This window comes from Dasypus novemcinctus, chromosome 8 (assembly GCF_030445035.2).
Source record: "Dasypus novemcinctus isolate mDasNov1 chromosome 8, mDasNov1.1.hap2, whole genome shotgun sequence".
NCBI classification, from domain to species: domain Eukaryota; kingdom Metazoa; phylum Chordata; class Mammalia; order Cingulata; family Dasypodidae; genus Dasypus; species Dasypus novemcinctus.
In genome coordinates, this window is record NC_080680.1 from 111942728 (window position 1) to 111968429 (window position 25702).

Here is a 25702-nt window from a genome sequence, read left to right on the forward strand (position 1 = left end):
CCACTTTGCTACTGGACGATCAGTTTATCTACAGACTTCATTTCTGCTCACCCGGGAGGATTCAAAGATGATTAGACATCACCCCAGCCTTTGGAAGAACTCACAAGCTCCCTAGCTTCTACTGTTATCACAGGGAATGCACACTTTCCCCTGAATGGGTCAAGTAGGACTGCTTTGAGGTTTCTACTCTTTAGTTTTAAAATTGCTTATGAGATGCTTGTTCACAAAACCTTAATGTTGTTTTTGTTCCTTCATCACTATTCACCCTCCTTCTCTGCAGCTTCATAGTTCAGCAGCACAGCAGGCAGCAGATCTGTTGAAATACCATGCTGACCATGTGGCTTTAAAAGCATTAAAACTTACAGGAGGAGAAGGAAATTTAGAAGCTTTGGCTGAATATGCCTGTAAACTCTCTGAACAGAAAGAGCAGCTTGTCGAGGTGAGTAATAGTTTTGCTCGCTACAGAAAGTGTGATTTAATGATAGCTGTATTATCATGAGGGAATATTAACAAGAATATAGTTTTTGGTTAATTTACCTCATTTGAATGTTTTCTGTCTCTTTCCTTTAGTATATCTGTGCTGTTCTTACAGCAATCTGGCCTCTTAAACAAAATGAAAAAACCCCAGAACCCGAAAGTATTCTTCTTAATCTTCTTTTTCTTATCCTCTCAGAGAGATTAGACCTTGGAGTAGAGCACTGGGGTACATTGTATGACTTTGTTTCTGTTTGAATAAGTCAGAGTCTCAGGGAGAAAGAGAGGGCACACTCTAATTAGGATAATTTAGGGAAGGTTTAATAAAGAAGCTATTTGCAAATGCATAGGCAGCGTGTAAGGCAACCATGAGTGAGAGTCAAGTAACTGGAGCTAGCAGAGCTGGACCACCCAGAGACCCAAACTGATAGGAGCAGCAAGTGGTTAATGGAGCTGGAACAGAGAGAGCTTTTCAGAGGGGGCCACCTAGAGAGGCAGTGATTTTAGGGCCAGGTATACAGGCAGCCCAAGGTGACCCTGTGGGGAAGGAGCAGGGGAGCAATGTCCTTTCTCTCCTCCTTTCTGCTCATCTGTTGTCTAGGCTTCCCCCTGTGGACCACAAAAAGGAGGGAGTGGACACGGAGGGATGAAGAGAACACATCCAGCACACCCTTCTCTGAACCTCTCCTGTTCTGCCCAGATCTCTGTTATGTATTACTGGCGCTTAATCTTTCAGGCCTACCACTTTAATTTTAATTCCACTGTGGCTTATTAATTGATATTCTAAGCATTCTACTTACTGAAAATGCCAGACATCTACTAGTTAAAAAAAAAAAAAAAAGGCAACCCATGTATTAACATACTGAATGTGTATGAGGTGTATCCTAGCCAACATAGATAGAAATGCACAGATATGAACCATCCAGCTTTCGTCATATTATCTAATATAGCCTGCTCACAGAACTCAAAGACTCATGGTTAGAAGGAGCTGTGTAGACCAACTGGACTAGCTTCTTCTCCTTTACTTCCTTACATAGCAGCCTGAAAACTGCCAGGGAGCATTCTTAAAATGACTGTAGGTACATCTCCTTTATTTAATAGATTTCATGCTATTGTGTTTATAAACCAAATATTGTGACTAATGGGAAACTTGCTAATTATAGGAATCTTGCAGCAAATCTTTTTAAAAGTGAGCAAAAAATACCTCTAATTTTCTGTTTTAAGTCTTAAGATTTTCAATAAATTTCTCTGATGTAGGCTTTCATCAGTCTGCCTCATCCAGGTTTATCTTCAGTGAAACATATGCTTAAATGACCCTGAGGGAAGTGTTATTTCTTGATAGAATGAATGTGTAGCTTATAGTGACTCTGGCGTAGTTGTGAGACTTTGGTTAAGTCGCGTCTCCAAACCAACTTTCTTGATATATAAAATATTTGGGTGCAACTTCATCCTTTCGGAGATTCCTTCTGGTTCTAATATTCTGTGACCACCTTGCTGCGATTGGGTCAGCAATAAAACAATATACTGTGCCCTTGTTCACCCCTGCTTCGTTGCTAGAAAATCTGTGGTGACCAGTAGTTTAATCATCTTTTCAGCAATGTACACATTTATCTGTAGAGGGTTTCATACATTTTATCTATATAGTTTTATTTTTTTCATCATTAATAAAATGATGCATGTTGTAAAGAATGAGAATATGGACGTTATACTATAGAAATGTTTTCTCACAGACCTGTCGATTATTGCGACATGTATCTGGGACAGAACCTCTTGAAATAACCTGTGTCCATGCAGAGGAGACATTTCAGGTGACTGGCCAACAGGTATGATAACAGCAGATTATTCCTTCTATATTCTGTCTTGTCTGAGTGCCATAAAAAATTATGTGGAAGACGTAAATGGTTCTGCCTAACTAGAGGCCAAATCTCTGGAGAGAAACAGAGATAAAGGAATTTCGTTGGTAGTTTGCCAGACGTGGCTGACATTCCATTGGATTAGGGGATCAGCTGCCAAACTGCAAATTAGGCCATTTAATTGATTCCCTGGTCTATTTCTAGTTTAATGAAGTGATTTATAGTGATGGTTGTTATAGCACTTTTGGAAAGTGATTTATCATATTTAACAAGCCGTAAAAATATTCACATTTTGATGCAGTAATTCCTAAGGACATAGGGAGATAAAAATAATTTTGAAAAGATGTTCATTACATTATTTATAATGAGCTGTATTTAGGAGCAAAATCAGGCAAATAATGTATTATGACTTTAAAATAATAATTATCATAACCAGAAATAACATGGAAAAATACTGTGCTAAAATGTTAAGTAAAAAAGGCATGGGAAACGGACTTGGCCCAGTGGTTAGGGCGTCCGTCTACCACATGGGAGGTCCGCGGTTCAAAACCCCGGGCCTCCTTGACCCGTGTGGAGCTGGCCCATGCGCAGTGCTGATGCGCGCAAGGAGTGCCCTGCCACGCAGGGGTGTCCCCCGCGTAGGGGAGCCCCATGCGCAAGGAGTGCGCCCGTAAGGAGAGCCGCCCAGCGCGAAAGAAAGTGCAGCCTGCCCAGGAATGGCGCCACACACACTTCCCCCTGCCGCTGACGACAACAGAAGCGGACAAAGAAACAAGACGCGATTGGGGGGGGGGGGGGGGTTAAATAAATAAATCTTTAAAAAAAAAAAAAAAGGCATGATACAAAATTTGTGTGTATACTATCATTGCTACTATATAAAATGTATATACATGTGAAAATGACTGTGTGGGAAAATGCAGCAATAAAAGTTCTTGTGTTCATTTGGAAGGATTGTGAGTGCTTTTTCTGAATTTTCTATCTATTACTTTGTCTTTATAATTTTCGGAAGTCTTTTAAAAGTGATATTCCCTTTTTTTTTTTAAACTTATTTATTTCCCCCCTTGCGGCTTGCTTGCTGTCTGCTCTCTGTGTCCGTTTGCTATGCGTGCTTCTGTGTCCACTTACCTCTCTTTGTGGTGTGGTCTTGCTGCTCCGGCTCTGCATGGGCGTGGGCTGTCAGCTCTCCGTGAGTGCGGGCCAGCTTGCCTTCAAAAGGAGGCCTGGGACATCAACCCAGGGCTTCCCATATGGTAGACAGGAGCCCAATTGATAGTGCTACAGCCACTCCCCAGTGACATTCCTTTTAATACTGTCACTGTCAAGTTGACTAAGGAGAAAATTGAATGACAGTCCTCCTTTCCTTTCTGGTCTAGGCTCTAAAATACAGTTTACGAGGTATCCATGTTCCATTATTATGATCAGCTGGGAAGGGAAGGGACTTACTCCTAAACTGCAATATCGAATGGTAGGTGTTGAGCCCTGGATCTTTGACTGATAGACGAGCACAGTGACAGTGTCTTTGAGACAGCGGTGATGGTGTGTGCCCTCTAGCAGAACCACACTGGATGTTGGAGGGATGACTCATATTCCCCTGTAGAGAGCAGTGCCAGAGGCTTATCACAAAAGCAGGAACTCTGAGTGAACCTCAGCGATGATCCTCTGTTGAGCACTTTATTATAATGAAAGAAACTTACTTTATTGGGAGAAACCAACCCATCGGTATTTCTTGGGGAGTGGATGTGGCTCAAGCAGTTAAGTGTCTGCCTCCCATATGGGAGGTCTCGGGTTTGTTCCCCAGTCCCTCCTAAAAACAAAACAAAAGAACAAACAATAAGCAAACAAATGGAAAAACCCACTCAGGGGAGCTGATGTGGCTCAGTGGTTGAGTGCCAGCTTCCTGCATATGAGGTCCTGCATACGAGGTCCCGGTTTCAATCCCCGGCTCTGGTACCTCAAAAAAAAATTTTCTTATCCACATAGGAGTTGCCCTACTTGCCTGGGCTATGCATGTATTTCATTGGAACTGGAGGGTTTGACTCTCTGGCCATATGCAATCACTCTGTTCTTATTCTCAGGCCTCACCTCCTATGTGGTCACAATTCTTGGCTTACTGTTTTTATTGCAGCAGATATATTAGGAATAGCCATATTTTCTTCCGCAGACAGTGATAGAGTCTGTTGTCAACTTCCATAACTTAAGAAGCTTTTTCTATTCTCATAGCCTTAGGTTTTACTCCTAGTGTTTATCCTCTGTCTCACAGACAAATAAGTTAAGGAAATAGAGCATCCCTGAGTGCTAATTTATACTTGTTTCTGTATATCTCTGCTTTAGCAATATCATTTTTGTATTTCCTTTAAAATGTTAGATCCTCTCCAGGGCACATGTGAACAGTTGGTGCACTGGACAAAGGCCCCTGGCCGAGAGGGCGGCAGCGCTGGAATCTAGCCGGTACTCTACCGGCAAGCCATGCTCCCCTTCCCTGAGGAGAGGAGCCTTGTTCTTGCAGAGCTGCATTTGCTTATCAGCCCTGTGCCTATGGGACTGTGCCCACCCAGGATGGGCACCTGGTTTTAATTCCCCCAAAGGGACGATATAGGCCAGCATGGCTTTAATCTTGTCAATCTTCTGAAAGCTCTGCAGTGACTTCCTCTCTCATTCAGAGTTAAGTCCCTTCCTTTCCATGGCTTTCTCTTGCTCACACCAGTCCAGCCATACTGACTGTATTAGTCAGGGTTCTTTTGGGAAACAGACTCAAGAGGAGATATCTGTAAATAGTATGAGATTTATAAGATTCTCTCATGTGACCATGGGGATGCACAAGTCCATGTTCTGCAGGGAGGCGACAAACCAGGGGCTCCAAGGAAAGTCCATCGAAGGTTCTTGATGAGTTTCTGGGAGATGTTGGCTGTCCAGATATGAGCTGGGGAATTCTCTCTGAATGCTGAAATCACTTCCCCTTTTAAGGTGTTCAACTGATTGGATAGAGCGTCTTTCATTGCTGATGGCAGTCTCCCTGGTGGATGTAGATATAATCAGCCATCTATGCAGTAAATTCATTGATGAGTAAAGCCCATAATTGTCCTTGTATTAGTTAGCCCAGTGCTTGCTTGACCAAACAACTGCACACCATTACCTGGCTGAGTTGACACATTAGCCTAACCATCACACTGACATACTTGCTCGTCCTCAAACACACTAGAAATGCTCCCACCTCAACCCAGACCACCTCCCTGGATTCCCCCATGGCTTCCTCACCTCCTTCAGTGCTTTGTTCACATGCCCCCTTTTCGGTGACCACCTAATGCTCTCTATCCCCTGACCCTTTATTTTTGTACGTATCATTTATCACCTTCTAAAATATCTAGTAGTTTAACTTATATTTTTAAATTGTCTTTCTCCTCCCATGATAATGTGAACCCCATGAGGAAAGGGAAATTTACCTTTCTCATTCACACCTGTTTCCTCAGCTGCACCTGGAACATTTATTTCTCTAATAGTACTAGTCATAATTTATAATTATTTTAATTGTAAGCTTGTTTATTGTTTCTAATTTCCACTAGAGTGTAAACTCCATAGTAAAGGGTTTTTACCTTTTTCTTTTTTCTTTTTAACGTTTTTACCTTCTTTACTTTATCCCAGTACCTACTATAGTTTGGGTATATGGTGGGTATATTAATATCAATTAATATTTTTTGATAGTTTGATGTAATATCCCCAATCTGTGAATCCTAGAAATTAGACAGAGTTAATACCTGTTGTCAGGAATCGGAGGTGAAAAGTAGGGTAAAGAAAAGGAGTATTATGCACCTATCAAAACTGGTCTACTGATTCCTGGCTCCTGGCTGCTGGATCCTTTTTTGTGTTTTATTTAATGTGCAACCAGGAAATTTCAGTAGGTTTTATTTGGTTGATGGGTTAGTGGGAGCTAAAACATAATTCCTATTGAATGTCAGATCAGGAGGTATTTAAAGATTCAGCTCAGCCATCCATTTTCTGCCGCTATTACAAATAACATCAGTCAAGATCTTTGTGTTAGAGAGTGACTATTACATAAAATTATTAATTGATTAATTGATATATTAGCTAACACGAGATAAAATTTGAAACCCCCAAAGCTCAGCAGCTTAATACAAAGGAAGCATATTTCTCCTTCACATCAAGCCTGATGGGTGGCTTGGTTTTCTTCCTCCTGGTGATCAGGATGGTTCCATCTGTGGCTTGCCAGCCCTGAGAACCTCAGAATCCCTGCTGGGTCCTCTGCATTGAGCCCTTGGACATGGAAGGGAGAGAGAACTGAGGAACATGGGGAGGTTTTGAATAGCCAGGCACCGATGTGGGGCTTATCAGTTCCTCCACATTGAAATGGACAGAAGTCAGTCACCCGGCCACACCCCACCACTTCTACCACCACCACCATCACCACCACTACTGCTCTACTACTACCCCCCTCTACTTCTACTACCATTGCTGCTAGTACTGTCACCCCCATCACCGCCACCACTACTACCCCCCCCACTGCTCCCACTGCTTAGTACTTTACCACCATCACTGCCACCACCACCACTGCTACTTTTACTGCCACTGCTGTTAGTATCATCACTACTGCCACCACCACTTCTACTACCATATCTGTATATAATCTGAGCATAACTCTTTGAGCCACCTTCTAGACCATGGAAATAACTGTTTAAACAGAGTTTTCCTTGGATAAAGATAATCACTTCCAGAATGCTAGCTTATATATAATAATGCATACCATTTATCTGTTGGTCAGATTATAAGAAACAATAACTTTTATTCAAGTATCTCCATATTGTTTAACATGGGGCTTGTATGTGAAAATTTATTCATATTCGTTTATTAAATATATTTGAACAACAGCTCTGCAATACAGATTTACTTAAGTTTGATCCCCAGTATGCCTTTGAGAAATAAGGTATTGAAATTCACACTTGTGTATATTGTGTTTCTTTAGATAATTTCTGCTGCTGAAACATTGACGTTGCACCCATCTAGTAAAATTGCTAAAGAAAACCTAGATGTATTTTGTGAAGCTTGGGAATCCCAAATTAGTGACATGTCAACACTGCTAAGAGAAATCAGTGATGTGTTTGAAGGAAGACGAGGTGAGAAACTGTCCATGTATTAAAATATTATAACTCTAATGTAACTCTGTGAGTTTAATGCCAAGCCTCAGATGCAAAATAAATTATCTTACTATAACTCAGTTGGGTTATTTTTATAGGAAAAGATCTTCCACGGAAAAATGATGAAAACATTATTTATCCTTCTTTATTTTACTATCTAAGGACTAAAATTTGCTGTGTAACAGTTTGTAGATTTCTTTGAATTAATATTTGCATTCTAGTTTTCCTATTAAAATGAAGTCTTTTGATATTTCTTCTAAATTTGTTTTTTTAGTTTTATTTCAAAAGCTGTACTAAAATGTGGTAATCCTGTCATTATTAACATTAATTCTATTAACTTCATAATGAAATGAATATAGCTGTTTGATTTTTGAATTGCTTTCCTTCCACTTGGATGGAATCTCTTTCCTTGATGACTACATAATCTTGGAATGTTTCCTGTGGTGAGTAAGTTCTTTGGTATTTCTACATGTAGAATAGCTCCATACAATGTACAAGAGGCATTATTTATACTCTTTATTTTAATATCAACTAGGAATTTGGTAGATTTCCCATTGTACAGTATGTTTTGTTATTTATGTTTATGTGTTTTAATGTTTTCCCTTTGAATGACTTCTATTAGTGTCAAACATGCTTGCTATTGATATTTTTAATAAAATGTTATTTAAAGTCTCAATGTCAAATTACCTATTTATTTTTACAAAATATAAACTTTTAAACATTTCATATATTTTTTAAAAATAGCCATTTTGGATAATTGCTGATATGCTTAGAGATCAGAGGATGATAGATTTTGTAGGTATAATATCATTTGTAAAGTATAATAAATGTTTATCATGCTTCTATATTCAAAAATTTCTATGATAACTAGTTTGAATGACAATGCTTTGATAAAATAATTGTAGGTACATGTATTTTATATAGGGGCAAGTTTCATATATTAAGAGGTATAGTGACATATTTAATCCACATTTAAAGGAGAATGATCACTTAGCCATAGGAATGGCTTAAAGAATGAAGAGAAGAGAAGTAGCATATGATAAAAGGGCACCTGGCCTGGGGGAAACCCAAGCATCTGCAAGGCCCAGTTCTTTCTCTAACTGGTCTCAGGCAAGCCCTTTCCCCATTTCAACTTGAGTGTCCTTGGCTTGCGTGTGCTGGACTGTAACAAAGGCATTGAGCTAACTAATTTCAGAAGCTCCTGCCAGCTCTTAAAGTCTTTTGTGAGTACTACCTGAAGTCAACCTACCTTTGAACTGTAGGCATGGAGATACCCCTAAATGTGTCTTGGTGCTGTCTCTCGGTCTTTAGGTAAAGGCCAGAGGAAAATTGTCCTTCTGACTTTTTTAAAAAGGTGTCATTGGCCCATAATGCAGCGAGGCTAATTTGAGGGGAAGGATCTGACTCCAGGTACTTATAAGTATTCAAGGTGCACTGTGGAAAGCTCTACCAGTGAGAGCAACCTTGCTGACAAGATAATGACGCCAAGCCTTGCCAAACATTTCTTCTATTTACCAGAGCAGCACTCAGCTTAGTGTGGGTTTCTTTCATACAGTTATCAGTGCTGGATAAGTTTTGTTCTTATTCATGGAAACTTGGGGAATGGCCGAGTTATCACTATTTCTACTCCTCTTCCGCCTTGCCTCTAGGCCGGTGAGTTCACCCTAATCTGTATGTGTGATGGAACCGGATCCTCTCTTTGTTCTAGTCCCTTTTTGACCAAGGACTTAAGCCTTATTCTTCTTTGTGTGGGATCCTTGTGGTTTAAAACCAACCTCTTCTATCAGTATTTTGGTCTATCTTTCCTCTTTTCTATTTCTATTTTAAAAAAGAAAGGATTTATAACATTTTTTCAAGGAAGATAAGTCATTTAACAATTATTCTTTACTCCTGAGCCAACTACTGAATAGAAAATAGCTGTTAGAGATTTATAAGCTTAAGAAGGAACATAAAAATAAAAAATGACAAAATAAAAATAACAAAAAACAAACAAAAAAGAAGGAATGCTCTTTCTATAAATACAAGTAAATTCCTTTCTTTAAATAAAATATAAACCACAAACCCCACCTTCTACTCTTCATCATTTTGGAACATGGGGTCTCTGCCTTCTCCTGGAGTGATTGGTAATCTCATGTTGAAGGACAGAACCGTGTAAAAATTATAAGCCAGGCTCTAGACAGGATTGTAGGAAGGTGGCAGAGTAGGAAGCACCAGGACTCTCCCCCAAAACAACTTTTGAACTGACAGGAAGACAGTGGGTTGGTATATTTAATGTCCTTGAAGAAAAACCTGACAACTAAGAATTGTATAGCTGACAAAATTACCTTTCAAAAACGGAGGAGAATTTATGGCATTTACAGATGAACAAAAGCTGAAGAAATTAATTACCAGAAGACTTATCTTACAAGAAAAGTTAAAGAGAGACCTTAAGACCAAAATAAAAGGACACTAGACGGTAACTTGAAGTCAAAAGAAGAAATAAAGAACATAAATAAAGGTAAATACATAGGTACATATAAAATCCTGTATCACTATACTTTTGGTTTGTAACTGTTTTTTTCCTCTATATGTTAGGCAAATATGTAAAGTAATATTTAACATCTATGTATAAAGATGTAATATGAAACACTTGTATGATAGAGGAAGAATGGAATAGATAGGGGTAGAGAGTTTGTAAACTACTTTTAGAGGTTCCCCCTTACAAGGTTTGCAATTATTAATGGGCTGTGACTCCATTCCCATTGATTGAGCAAGTTGCCTGTGGGCTAGGAGGCAGCTCATCCCCTTCTAAGAATAAACCAAGTAGAGTGGATAGGGCCTTTAATACCTCTGGGCCCAGGCACCACCAACCCCTCCCCATTCTAAGACCTCCTAGCCTACTTCCCCCTGGCCATTTGGCCCCAGGCTGTACTCGGTTTCCCTGCCTATTGATGTACTGTATAAAATCTTACCCACCACCTTCCAGGGGTGGACTGAAGTCTCTCTTCAGACCCCCGCCATGCTAGCGGGGGTGGGGGGAGCTGAAGTCTATTCTTCGGACCCCCTCCATTGGGAGAACTTCCCAATGAACTTCCTACCTGCAATCATCAGTCCCTGTGTCCCAGTGATTGCTGTTTTTCTCTAACACTACTGAAACTAGGTTGGTAGTAGTCAAACTAGGTTGTTATTAGGTTAAGATGTTAATTGTAATCACAAAGGTAAGCCTTGCGAAAATAAACTAAAAATACAGAGAAAAGAAAAGAAGAAGAGAATCAAAATGGTACACTAAAAAAAGCAATGAAGTACAAAAAAAAGGTAGTAATGGAGTAACTGAGAAAAACAAAACAGAACAGGTAAGACATACAGAAAAGAAATAGCTAACTGGCAGAAGTATTTCTTTCCTTCTCAGTTATTACCATAAGTGTCAGTGGATTAAATTCCCCTATTTAAAGGCAGATTAGATGGGAAAGCATGACCTATCTCTATGCTTTCTACAAGGCACTCAGTTGAGGCACAAAGACAAATAGAGATTGAAAGTAGAAGGGTAGAAATAGATATTCATGTGAACAATAGTCAAAAGAGGGCTGGAATGTCTATATTATTGTCAGACAAAATAGACTTTAAATTATAAAAGATTACAAGAGACAAACAAGGATATTATATATTGATAGAAGTTTCAATCCAAAAAGAAGATATACTGATTATAAACACATATGCACTTCACAACCGAGTCTGAAAATATATGAAGTGAAAATGGACAGAATTGAAGGGAGAAATAGATAATTCTACTATAATAGCTGGAGATGCCAATACATCCCACTTTCAAAAATTAATAGAACAGGCAAGATGATGGCCATGTAAGGAGCACCAGTAGTCATCTCATCCTACAAGGCAGTTAGTAATCACCCAGAGCTATCTAAAGCACCTGTTTGGGGGGCCCAGGAGACCAGAAGAACATCTGGCAACATCCTTGAAAGAGTGAAAGTAGGAGACTGCCCATCTGCAATGAAGTTGCATGAGTAGAGCACTTCATGCCACTGAGCTGGTGCCCATCCTCCACTGGTGGCACAAGCTGCCTCAGGAGCTATTCCCTGGCTGGAGTTGGAAGCTCCATTTCTCAAAAATGGAGGAGGAAGAGACAGTTGGCCACTGACTTCAGCTTCTGATTAGTAAATTCAACTGGGCTAAAGTATAATCCTAAGATCAGCTAAAATTTGAACCTGTCCAAGTTGGAAAGAGTCTGGTAGCTACCATTTTAACTCTGTCCCCAGCATGAGAAGAAGCGGGCTGATTGAAAATCATGGTGACAGTAAGGACTGGCTTCTTTCCACCCAGATCAGATTGCAGCCCTACCCTAGGCTCCAACCCCATCTCCAGCAGGCAGGAAACTGGAGGGACCTGCACCAGCCTCTTTAGGTAAGTGCAGGTGCTTTGGGCCAGCACAGCACACACTGAATAGTTGTACACATGGGATCCCCACACCTCAGTAGGATAGGAGAAGAGCTGTGTTTCCTCAGCCTTTCTGAGCAACTCCAAGTGCTTTTGGCCCACACGGAGTGGATAGCCAGACATCTGTAGCTCCATCCCTGACCACCAATAGGATAGGAGGGGAGCTGTGTTTCCTCAGCTTCCCTGGGCAACCACAGGTGCTTTCAACCCACATGAACTCGTTCGTTGAGAGCCTTTATTTCCATCTCCACCTCTGCCTCACCCCCTGTAGGATTAGACGGGGCTGGTGCTTCCTCAACCTATCTGGGCAACTACAGGTGTTTTTGGTCTGCACAGACCTGACTGTTGGGCACCTGTGGCTCCACCCCCAACCCCAGTAGGACCAGAGGAGGGTGGTATTTCCTCAGGTTTTCTGGGTAACTGCAGGTGCTTTTGGCTCACACATACTGAATAGCTGGGCACCTGTAGCTTCATCACTGCCCCCGAGTAGGATATAGAGGGCTGGTGTTTCCTTAGCCTTTCTGGGCAATGGCAGGTACTTTTGGCCTACATGGACTGAACTGTTGGGTGCCTGTGGGTCCATCCCTACTCTCTAAAAGGCAGAAGGGACAATAATCCCTCAGCCTCTCAGGGCAACTACAGGTGCATGTAGCTTACGTGGCTTAGATTGTTGGGCACTCCAAAGGGTCTGTCCCCATCCCTCGCAGGGGAGGAGAGGGGCTGGTGCTATTTCAGTCTACCTGGGCATGTGCGGTGATTTTGGACCTGCACAGCATAGATTGCTCCCCACACCTTTAGCTCCATCCCCACCCCAGGCAGGGGAGGAAGGGGCATGTTGCTTCATCAGTCTCTCCTGGCAACTACAGTCTAGGCCCGCATGACCTGGATCATTACACATGACTGCAGTTCTGTCCCTACTCCTGGCAGAGGAGAAAGGTGGAAGAAGTTTTCTCAGTTCCCGTGGCAATGTGTACAGCTTCAGCCTCCACAGCTTGCAGTACCATCTATATCCTCAGGTCCTACTATAAAACCAGCAGGGGAGAAAGGGCAAGAAAGCCCTAAACTAAAGAGAGAAACTACACCCAGAATAAATACATCTAGTAAGCCAGATGGCAAGACACCAACAATCCATACCAAGAAACAGGAAGATATGGCCCAGTCAAAGGAACAAAATAAGCCTCCAGATGACATAGAGGAGTCGAGACAACTAATCATAGATGTTGGAACAAACTTCCTTAATAAATTCAATGAGATGGCTAAAGAAATTAAGGATATTAAGAAGACACTGGATGAACACAAAGAAGAATTTGAAAGCATACACAGAAAAGTAGATCATGGGAATGAAAGGGACAATAAATTAAATAAAATAACCTGGATGCATATAACAGCAGATCTGAGGAGGCAGAAGAAGGATCAGTCAACTTGAAGACATGGCCTCTGAAAGCAAACATACAAAAGAAAAGATGAAGAAAAGAATGCAAAAAAATTGAACAGGGTCTCAGGGAAATAAATGACAGCAAGAGATGTTAGATCACACGTGTTTTGTGTGTCTCAGAAGAAGAAGGGACGGGAAAAGGGGCAGAAGGAATATTTGAAGAAATAATGGTAGGAAATGCCCCAACTCTGTTGAAGGACATAGCTCTCCATGTCCAAGAAACACAATGTACTCCCATCTGAATAAAACTGAATAGACCAACTCTGAGACACATACTAATCAGAATGTCAAATGCCAAAGACAAAGAGAATTCTGAGAGCAGCAAGAAAAAAACAATGCATAACATATAAGGGATACCCAATAAGATTAAGTGCCAATTTCTCATCAGAAACCATAAGGCAAGAAGGCAATGGTATGATATATTTAAGATAATGCAAGAGAAAAACTTTCAGCCAAGAACCTTGTATCCAGCTAGATTGTTTTTCAAAAATGAGGGTGAGATTAGAATATTCACAGATAAACACATACTGAGATAGTTTGTAACCTAGAGACTGTCTGTGCAGGAAATACTAAAGGGAGTGCTATAGCCTGAAAAGAAAGACAGGAGAGGCTTAGAAGAGAGTCTAAAAATGAAGGTTATATCACTAAAAGCAATGAAAAGTGTAAAAAGAGTAGTGAAAATAAAATATAATAGATAAAACCAAAGGTCATTGAATGTTAATGGCTTAATCTCCCTAGTTAAAAGACACAGACTGACAGAATGGATAAGAAAATATAACCTATCTATATGCTGTCTATAAGAGACTCACCTTGGACCCAAGGATGCCAACAGATTGAAAATGAAAGCCTGGAAAAAGGTATTCCATGCATGGAGAAACCAAAAAAAAAAAAAAAAAAAAAAGTCTAGAGTAGCTATACTTTATATTGGATGAAATAGATTTTAAAAGCAAAATTGTTACTAGCAATAAGGAAGGACAGGTCATTATTTATTAATAAAAGGGGCAATGCACCAGGAAGAAATAACAATCATAAATGTATATGTTCCTAACCAGGATGCCCCAAGATACATGAGGCAAACATTGGCAAAACTGAAGGAGAAACAGATATCTCTACAATTACAGTTGGAGACTTCAATATACCACCCTCAGCATTGGATAGAAATCTGGACAGAGGATCAATAAAGAAACAGCTTGAATAATATGTTAAATACACTAAACCTAATAAGAGAACATTGCATCCCAAAACAGCAGGATATACATTCTACTCAAGTCCTCAAGGAACTTTCTGTAGGATAGAACATATGTTAGGTCACAAAGCAGATTTCAATAAATTCAACAAGATTGAAATTATACAAAGTACTTTCTCTGATCATAATGGAATAAAGTTAGAAATCAATAAGAGGTGGGAAAAGGCAAAATTCACAAATACATGGAGAATAAACAATCACACTCAAATAATTAATGGGTCAAAGAAGAAATTATATGACAAATCAATATCTCAAGACAAAAATGAGAACACAATATATCAGAACCTATGGGATGTAGCAAAGGTACTTCTAAGAGGGAAATTTATAGCCTTCAATGCTTACATTAAGAAAAAAGAAAGAGCTAAAATCAGTGACCACACTACACATGTGGAAGAGCTAGAAAAAGAACAGCAAACTATTCCCAAAGCAAGTAGAAGGAATGAAATAATAAAGATCAGAGCAGAAATAAATGAAATTGAAAACAAAAAACAATAGAGAGTGTACTAGTCAGCCAAAGGGGTGCTGATGCAAAATACCAGAAATTAGTTGGTTTTTATAAAGGGTATTTATTTGGGTAGAGACCTACTTTTTTTTTTTTTTTCTGTCTCCCTTTTTGTTGCATCACCTTGCTGAGTTGGCTCTCTGCAGTGCTTGCTGGCCGGGTGGCACTCTGCGGTGCTTAGAGCCCAACTCATTGAGCCACAACCGCTTCCCCTCATTTGGGTTTTAATTCTGTAACTACTGTTTTCTTATATCTGGTGGCCCTGCTTCATAGCTCTGCATCGATATTATCAGTTGTCAGATTGTATGGATGAGGTATGGTTTACTGAAACTGGGAGTACAGGAAGCAGACTGTGTTTGTGGATAAAGATGAGTTTATTTGGGGGGATGTGTGAGTCTGGAACAAGGGAGCAATCTGTCCAGACAAGAGCTGATGGCTAAACTGGGGTAATGATGATAGAGATGGAGATAAGGGGACTGGCTTAAGAAGACGTTTTAAAGTCGCACTGGTAGGATTTGGTGATTAATTGAATGTAGAGGTAAAGGAGAGAGGGGAGTTTGGGTTTGGATTGGACTATCTCAATCCTAATCCTGAATTTAGTTGATAATCTGCCTGTCCTTCAGTGGCTAGGGTTTGTTTTAAGTGGGTCAAGGACATACTATTTTTCTTATTTATCATGCCCTACAGAAGCTTCTCCAGAACCAAACAGCTAATTATTAGAACTTCTAATGGGGAATGATGTAATACAACTTCGGTGAAACAATGAGGCTTTTTTATTCTTGGGGAGTGAGGATGTAGAGCTGCATGAAGACTCTGGATATTGAATGAGAGCATCATTTCTCAGGTTCTTAAGAAATAATTTTGTAACCCCATAAAGTGAGAGGGCTTTTTGAACTTAATTAGGCCTTGACTTGAAACTTTATGTGGAGGTGTAAACTCAGAAGTAATGATGGCATAATTGTGGTGCTGACTAAACAAAGGTTTTTGGAAATATTAAACCTACATGTTACTCCTGTGAGGGCAGTGCTTTGAAAACAATTCTGTATATCAAATATCTGTACCAAGTATATTTTCCCCAAATAATCCTGTTTGTCTATTTCAAATATGTCTAACATGTTTTCATCAGAGATAGAAATTGTTTATGTTATCTCTTTAATTTGATATAATAGCTAACCACAATGAAGTCAATCTATTACTGCTCTGCTTAGCATCAATGGCAATATATTTGTGTGGAAATAACACCAATAAAATTAATTATAAAATAATTCAGATTCTTTGTTAGCATTATCATTCTTTTTCTTTCTTGTATTACCAACTTTTTTGATTCCTGTGGGAACTGGGAGAAAGTAAGACAACCTTGCCTATATAACATTTGGGAGAGGCCCATCTGAAGAATAATTTCTGCAACTATCCTCAAATTTATATAAACCATTCTGAGTCCAACCGAGGATAGGAATAGGGAGAAAAACAGTACTAATACAACAATTACTTATCTAAGTATACTTAAATAGCGATTATGCTCTCTGTAATAGCTTATTAAGACTACTTCTTAGGCATATTATAGAGAGGATCCAGACTTTGAGTTAAGATTGACGATAAATTCTGAGATTCTGAGTAACCTAAAGGCTATCTTCTATAAAACTTCTCACAACTAAATCAGGTGCTTTTTATATCAGGGCTAGGATATAAGGTATGGAAATAAGCTCTTCAAGGCTCCCTTCTCCCCACCCCCATAATTTTGAGATTAGAAAACCATTAATAAAATCCTGACATTGTGAATAAATTAACTGAATCATAAAGCTATTTCCAAGTACAATTAGCTGACCCTTAGCAACAATTAATCTTCTAGACTAGTCTGTCCAATAGAAATACGACATGAGCCACATTTGTAATTTAACATTTTTCTAGTAACCATGTGAAAAAGAAATAAAAAGAAACAGGTGAAATTCATTTAAATAATATTATAATTCAGTCTCATATTTATAATTATTAATGAGATATTTTAAATTCTTTTTTTCTTTGTACTCAGTGTTCAAAATCTGTATGTGTTTTGCACTCATCTCAGTTCAGACTAGCTACATTTCAAGTGCCCAGTAGTCAAATGTAGCTATTGGGTTCCATATTTGATATGGTTCTAGATAATATTTTAAACAGATTTTAAGCTGGCTCTCCATGTTCATGTAATAGTCTATAAGAAAGGGTGGAATTTAGTGCTCTTACATTATATTTATTTTTATTAGTATGAACCATATGAAATTATCATTTTTGTATTTCAGAAATGGTTGAGTATCAGCAGTTACATATGGTTTAGCCGAATATAGGTGAACGCACTTAATTTTCTTGAGATCAAGAAGTAATTACTGGGAAGTGGACTTGGCCCAGTGGTTAGGGCGTCCGTCTACCACATGGGAGGTCCGCGGTTCAAACCCGGGGCCTCCTTGACCCTTGTGGAGCTGGCCCGTGTGCAGTGCTGATACGCGCAAGGAGTGTCGTGCCACGCAGGGGTGTCCCCCGCGTAGGGGAGCCCCACGCACAAGGAGTGTGCCCTGTAAGGAGAGTCGCCCAGCGTGAAAGAAAGTGCAGCCTGCCTAAGAATGGCGCCACCCATATGGAGAGCTGACACAACAAGATGATGCAACAAAAAGAAACACAGATTCCCCTGCTGCTGACAACAACAGAAGCGGACAAGAGGAAGACGCAGCAAATAGAACAGACAACCAGGGTGGGGGCGGGGGGACAGGGGGGAAGGGGAGAAAAACAAATAAATAAATAAATCTTTTTTTAAAAAAAGAAGTAATTACTGTTCAAATCTCATCATAAATTCCTAATTCCAGATATCACAAACTAGCTTTAAAAAAATCTGTCATCCTCTGTAACCTGCTTTTATGCATGGTCTGGAAGCTGGAAAGGTAACCTGGCAGGGATGAAGTAGGTATTACAAAGCTCCTTCCATTCCTCAGTTATTGTGCTCCTGGTTCTGTGTTGTTTGCTTTATTTTGTCTTAATATCTTGTACACTAGGATTGCCCTCTGCCTTGACTGGGAGAATGCATTATGAGGTTACTTGTAAATAATTTGGTCTGGTACTTTCTGAGAAAGAAGCAAGTACCAATACTGACACAGATGGAAGAGCAATCTGTTTCATTAGAAGTAATTGTCATAAAAGAAATATACTATGAAAGAAATGGTTGTAGTGGCAGTACATGTCAGTGAGACATTTTGCCTTTCTGCCTTTCTGCTGGGGGAGGTAGAGATTGGCTAACCTAGGTGGCTTAGAGATGCAAGTGTTGATAGGCTTCATGTTCACCAATTAAATGACTGTTTCTGAATCACATGTAATTAATAGACTGAATTACTAAAACTAATGCACTAATAACATTAATATTTAATAATAGTTTTAAAGTTAAATGTGCCTAATAGCAAATATATTCAGTAGAAAATTTGTCTCAAATTATATGTGTTATTTGTAGGAGAGAAGTATGGCTACCTTTCACTTCCAAAGCCAGTGGTGAGTAGAATTTTGTATATGTCAGTATGTTTTTATTCAGAATTCAAATTATGCTGTTATCTGAGTATTGCTATTCCCCCCTCCCCTAGCTGACATAAAGGAACAAAGTTGGGATATTAAATGTTGACTATCCAGAGTCCTGTTACTTTGAATAGCAGCCTAGAAGCCATAAGCTGAGGTCAGAGTTATTTTTGTTCTCTACATCTTGGGACTAACTCACCAGGTCATGTTATTTTCTCTGAAATAAGAACTTCCATGAGGTTTTACAGCTGGATGAAAATATGCCACGTATATGGTAAGGAGAAAAAGTGTGATGTATTAGTTGGGCACCGATCCTACAGTAACTTCTGGCAGATAGCATTGTGATATCAGTCATATTACTCAGGTAACATTTTGATGACCTAAGAGGCTCATTTGCAGAGATCATTTCATTGAATTTTATAGTTTGAATGAAGTGCAGGATATGGAAAACAGAGCTTATAATTTTTAAAAATCTATCAACAAGGACCATTCTTTTAAAACCATCAAGTAGCCTAATACCTCTAGTTTTAGAAGTAGAAGAAAAACAATTGACTATAGAAGTAGCTTCTGAGCAGGAACTAATCATGACAAAAAATGAAATTAAAGACTTACAAATTATTCCCAATCTAAAATTATACCCAGTATGAACTGTCCTAGGTTTAGTTGATCAAGATGGCAGTTTAAGATGCTCCAGGTGCCATTCCCCCACAGAATCTTTGAACAACTAGTGAAACTAGCAGAACCATTATCCTTGGAACTCCAGAAAATAGTTAAAAGGTTGCAGTAACTGGGCAAGTGCTGAATAAAGAATACACAACTTTTAAAACAGTAGGAGAAGCTGGTGCCCTTTTTGGTCCCCCCCATACCCCTTCCCTGGTACGGTATAGAGTCAGCTTGCATTTCCATTGTGAGTCCCTGGCCCTGATCTGGAGGGAGCAGAATAACCCCTATAAACATACCGGGGTGCCTTCGGTCGGTGCCAATCTATTGGGTAACAGCCTGAAAGATTAAACAAGGAAACTTCTCTCAAGCTCCTTCCCAGATCTTGTCTTGCAGGCAGAAACAGCTTGCAGACTGCTAAAGCAGTGTAAGAAATAAAGTCAAAGTGACCTGGGGTAAAAGATTACCTACTTTAAGGCATACCATAGAACTCCCAGGCAGGGAAGAAAGTCTGTTTCATTGGGAGGAGAGGTAGCAATGGAATTCCTGTAAACAGGGGAATTCCTAAAACCACTAGCAAGCATGAGAAGCCAAGGACAATGTAATTGAAGCATATTGAGGAACAAAAAGAAGAAAGAATTTTTAAGTAAGCAGAGCTTTAAGAGACCTATGGGACACCATCAAGTATACCAATATACACATTGGAAGAGTCACTAAAGGAAAAGAGAGAAATTTAATGAAAAACATGAATATGCACACGCAAGAAGACCAGTGAATCTCCAACAGGATAAACTTGAAGCAAACTACATCCAGACACTTAGTAGTCATCTGTCAAATACCAAAGACAGCGAGTTCTGAAGACTGCATAAGAAAAGCAACATGTTATATACAAGGAAGTCCCAATAAGATTAAATGCCGATTTTTCATCAGAAACCATGGCAGCAAGAAGGCAGTGGGAAAAAAATATTTAAAGTGCTGAAATAAAACAATTGCCAAACAAGAATTTATATCTAATGAGACTGTTTTTCAAAAGTGAGGAAGTGGAGCAGATGTGGCTCAAGCAATTGGGTACCTGCCTCCCACATGGGTTCTGTTCCCAGTGCCCCCTAAAGATGGGCAGATGCCCCAACCAGGAGATGACCCAACCAGCAGGGAGTGGAAGTGGCTCAAGTGCTTGAAGACAAACAGACAATGAGCAGACAGACAAGGGAGCCATCCCTGGAGGTAGGGGGGGAATAAAAATTAAGGAAAAAAAAAAAAGAAATTAAGACATTCCCAGATAAACAAAAGCTGGGAGTTTTGGCACCACAAGACCTGCCTTGTAAGCAATGCTAAATGAAGTTCTTCAGACTAAAAGGAAAAGACACAAGACAGTAGATTAAATCAGCATTAAGAAGTAAAGACCTCTAGAAAAGGTAATTATACAGGTAATTATAAATGCCAGTATTATTGTATAGTGTTTTTTAGTATGTAACTCCACTTTTTACTTTTTAAAGCTTCAAAAAATGCAAACGCATTAAAAGTAAAGATAGGAAGCAGATGTGGCTCAAGTGGTTGAGTGCCCACCTCCCACATGGGAGGTCTGGGTTTGGTTCCCGGTACCTCCTAGAGAGAAACAAAAACAAACAACAAGCAAACCAATGAAAAAACCAACTCCAGGAAGTCAGTGTGGTTCAGTGGTTGAGCACTGGCCTCCCATATATGAAGCCTTGGGTTCAATCCCCAGTCTCAGTACCTAAATAAATAAAAAAGTAAAGTTAAATCTATGGTTTGGGGTATACAATGTATAAAGATATAATATGTAACAAGTACAAAAAAAGGTGAGGTGAGCTAGAGATATAATTTTGAAGTTAAGTTGGTAGGAAATCAAACATGATTGTTGAGAAGTGGATGTCGTTCAGGCAACTGGGCTCCTGCCTACCACATGGGAGGTCACTGGTTCAGATCCTGGTACCTCCTAAAGAAGACAGCTGGCATGACGGGCAGGTGTGGCAAGCTGGCACAACAAGAGACACAAGAAGAAAAAACATAATGAGAGATACAGCAAAGCAGGGAGTAGAGTTTCCCAGTGCCTCCTAAAGAAGACAGTGAGCTGACGCAACAGGCAGGCATGGCAAGCTGACCCAACAAGATAACGCAACAAGAGATGCGGGGAGGAAAAATATAATGAGAGAAACAACAAAGCAGGGAGCGGAGGTGGCTCAAACTATTAGGCATCTCCCTTCCACATCAGAGGTCCCAGGTTTGGCTCTCAGTGTCTCCTAAAGAAACAGGGAAGATGAACAGACACAGCAAGTGAAAAACGAAAGGGAGTGGGGAGAAATGAATAAATAAAATAAATCTTTTAAAAAACAACAACAAAAAAAAACATAATTGTTATAGCTTTAGGATATAAAATTGAGGCCTCATGGTAACCACAAATAAAATACCTGAAACATATATACATAAGTAAAGAGAAGGGACTCACAAAAAATCAAATAAATATGAAAGTAGACATTAACAGAAGAATTAAGGGACAAAAAGGTGTTAGACTTAAAGACCAAATAGCAAAATGGCAGAAATTCCTGCATTATCAGTAGTTACTTTAAATGTAAATGGATTAAACTGTCTAATCAAAAGTCAACGATTAGCAGAATGTGTAAAAAAGCATGACCTAAGAATATGCTACTTATGAGAGACTCACCTTAAATTTAAAGACACAAGTAGGTTAAAAGAGAAAGGATGGGAAAAAGTATACCATGCAAATATAACCAGAAAGAAGCTGGGGTAGATATACTAAAACCAGATAAAATAGACTTTTAAGTCAAAAACTTATGAGGGACAAAGAAAGTCACTATATACTGATAAAGGGGTCAGTCCAACAAGAAGACATACAGTTGTAAATATATATGCAGCTAACAGCAGAGACCCAAACTATATGAAGCAAATACTGACAAATTTGAAGAGAGAAATAGATGCTTCTACATTAATAGTAGAAGCTTCAATATACCACTTTTAATAATGGGTAGAACATCTAGACAGAAAATCAGTAGGGAAATAGAAGACCTAAATGATACTATAAACAAACTGGACTTAACAGACTTTTATAAAACATGTCACCCAACAATAGCAGAAATTTCTTTTCTAGTGTTCATGGACTATTCCCCACGATAGACCATATGTCAGGTCACAAAACAATTCTCAATACATTTAGAAATGTTGAAATCATACATTGTATCTTCTCCAGCCACAATGGACTGAAGATAGAAATCAATAATGGAGAACTGGAAAATTCACAAATATGTGGAAATTTAAAAATGTATTCTTTTTGAAAATTATGCCATGTATTTTTTCCAATTTTATTGATGCATATTGAAGCATAAATCCATCTGTGTTAGCCAAAGTGGTGCTGATACAGAGTACCAGTAATCTGTTGGCTTTTTAAAAGGGTATTTATCTGGGGTAAAAGCTTACAGTTATGACACCCTAAAGAGTCCAACTCAAGGGTGATTTCTCACCAAAGTCAGTTGCCAGGTGTTGAAGCAAGATGGCGGGCCATCTCTCCTGTTATCTCCTTCCTTCTTCTTAAGGCTCCAAGGGACCAGCTTCTTCTGATTTCAGCTTTAGGCTGGCATAGGGCTGGTCTCTCTTCCCAGGGGTCTCATCTCTCTTTCCAGGGCTTTAGCTGTTTGAGCCTTCTCCTTTCTGTCACATGGCAGGACTAAAATGACCAAGTTCTCCTCTTCTGTGTATCTTCTTTGTTTTCTTCTGTATGCCTTCTTGAGTGTGTGTCTGTTTCTATCAGCCTACCAAGAGGGTGGGGACTCATCCCTGACATGGTTGAACCAGAGCCCTAATTTCTATTTAATCAAGTAAATGTAAAACCTTTGAATTTAATACAATCAAAGGGTATCACGCCCAGAACAGAACAGTTTACAAACATAATCAGTATCTTTTTTTTGGAATTCATAAATAATATCAAACTGCAACTCCATCCAAAGAGTACAGTCAGTGGTATTTGGTATAATCACATGTTTGTACGTTCATCAACCCAGTCACTCCCAGAGCACTTTTATTGTTGCAATAATAATAAACAAAAAAAACCACTCATCACCTCTCAATCTCTCTATGCCTCACCTGCCGTACATAGCTGCTATTCTTCTTCCTTCTCTTTAGTATATGTGTACTGATATTTTGTAAAAAGTCTCATATATACAGTATCACCATATTCATGTTTTATATGAGGTTTTACTATTTTATACCGTCCCATGTTAGTTTTAAGCTTTCCTTCTAGTAATGTACATGACCTTAGACTTTCCTTTTCAACCACCGTCATACCCATACAACAGCACTGCTAGTTACAAACACCATGATATGCTTTAACTGTTTCTATTCATTTCCAAAGATTTACAAACAACTTTTAAACAATTCTGCACAGATTAACCCTCATCTTTCCATTCTCCACCCCCTTTCCGTGACCTATATTCTAATTATTAACTCTATGTATTTACACGGTATATTTAGTACATAATAGCGTGATCATACAATATTTGTACTTTTGTGTCTGGCTTGCCTCACTCAATATAATGTCCTTCAGGTTCATCCATGTCGTCATATGCTTCACGACTTCATTTCTTCTTATCGCTGTATACACAGTGCAATTTCTTTATCCATTCATCAGTTGCTGGGCACCTGGGTTGTTTACAACTTTTGGCAATTAAACAATGTTCTCTTAAACAACCAATGGATCAAAGAAGAAATCATAAGGAAAATTAGGAAATTTCTTGATGTGAATGAAAATAAAAACACAACATACCAAAACTTAGGGGATACAACAAAGGCAGTGCTCAGAGGGAAGTTTATAGCTCTAAAGGCTTATATTACAAAGGAATACAGATTGCAAATCAGAGAACTAACCCCACGACTGGAGGATCTAGAAGAAGAAGAGCAAATTAAACTCAAAGTAAGCAGAAAGAAGGAAATACCAAAGATTGGAGTGGGGATAAATGAAATGGAGAATTTTAGAACTGTAGAATCAGCAAAACCAAACATTGGCTCTTTGAATATATTGATAAACTCAGCAAACCTTTAGCTAGACTGACCGAAAAAAAAAAAAAAAAAAAAGGGAGAGAGAGAGATGGAGAAGATACAAATAACTAAAATTAGGAATGAAATGTGACATTACCAACCTCACACAAATAAAAGGATTATAAGAGGAAACTTTAAACAACTTTATGCCAACAAATTAGACAATCTAGATAAAATGGACAAATTTCTATAAGCACACAAACTACCTGCATTGACTCAAGAAGAGACTGAGTCAGTAATCAAGAACCTGCCAACAAAAACATGCCCAGGACTAGATGATTCACTGGTGAATTTTACCAAACACCAATCCTGCTCACACTCTTCCAAAAAATTAAAGAGGAGAAGTCACTCCCTAATTCATTTTATGAGGCCACACCTCCCAAAACAAAGCCAGCAAAAGATACCACAAGAAAAGAAAATTACAGACCAATACAGTTGTACCTCACTTTGTTGTGCTTTACAGATACTGCATTTTTTAAAAAGTTGAACATTTGTGGCAGCCCTGCATTGAGCAAGTCTATTAGTACCATTTTTCCAACAGCATGTGCTCACATGATGTCTGTCACATTTTAATTAAGGTATGAACAATTTTTAGACATAATGCTGTTGCACACTTAATAGATTACAGTGTAGTGTAAACATAACTTTTATATGCACTGGGAAACCAAAAAGTTTGTGTGACTCACTTTATTGCAATATTCACTTCATTGCAGTGGTCTGGAACAGAGCCCACAATATCTCCTAGGTAGTCCTATATCCCTTATGGATATAGATAGAAAAACCCTCAACAAACTACTAGCAAACCAAATCCCACAGTAGATTAAATAATTATACACCATGATCAAGTGGGATTTATCTCAGCTATGCAAAGGTTGTTCAATATAAGAAGATCAATTAATGTAATACCCCACAGTAACAGTACAAAGGGAAAAAAAACTACCTGATCATCTCAGCTGAAACAGAAAAGGCATTCGACAAAAGCAAGGACCCCTTCTTGATAAAAGCACTTAGAAAACTATGAATAGAAGGAAACTTCCTCACATGATAAAGGGCATTGTATTAATCAGCCAAAGGGGTGCTGATGCAAAATACCAGAAATTGGTTGGTTTTTATAAAGGGTATTTATTTGGTGTAGAAGCTTACAGATGCCAGGCCATAAAGCATAAGTTACTTCCCTCACCAGAGTCTATTTGGAACAAGATGGCTGCCAATGTCTGCGAGGGTTCAGGCTTCCTGGGTTCCTGTGTTCCTGGGGCTTGCTTTACTCTGGCTTCAAGGTTCCTTCCTTCCTGGGGCTGACTTCTCTTTTCTCTGTGTGCTGACTTCCCAGGGCTCCAGTTTAAGTCTTCAGCATCAAACTCC

General features: G+C 39.2%; 1 protein-coding gene across 2 annotated transcripts in view; it reads left to right on the top strand.

The window, feature by feature from the left end:
- CTNNAL1 (catenin alpha like 1) overlaps positions 1–25702 on the top strand; it is an 82788-nt gene that overhangs the window by 43193 nt on the left and 13893 nt on the right. For both annotated transcript variants that reach the window (XM_004476544.5, XM_023584101.3), the window contains exons 9-12: positions 281–439; positions 2205–2297; positions 7303–7453; positions 18555–18592. In XM_004476544.5, the coding sequence (XP_004476601.2) occupies positions 281–439; positions 2205–2297; positions 7303–7453; positions 18555–18592 (441 nt within the window). The remainder of the gene's footprint in view (positions 1–280; positions 440–2204; positions 2298–7302; positions 7454–18554; positions 18593–25702) is intronic.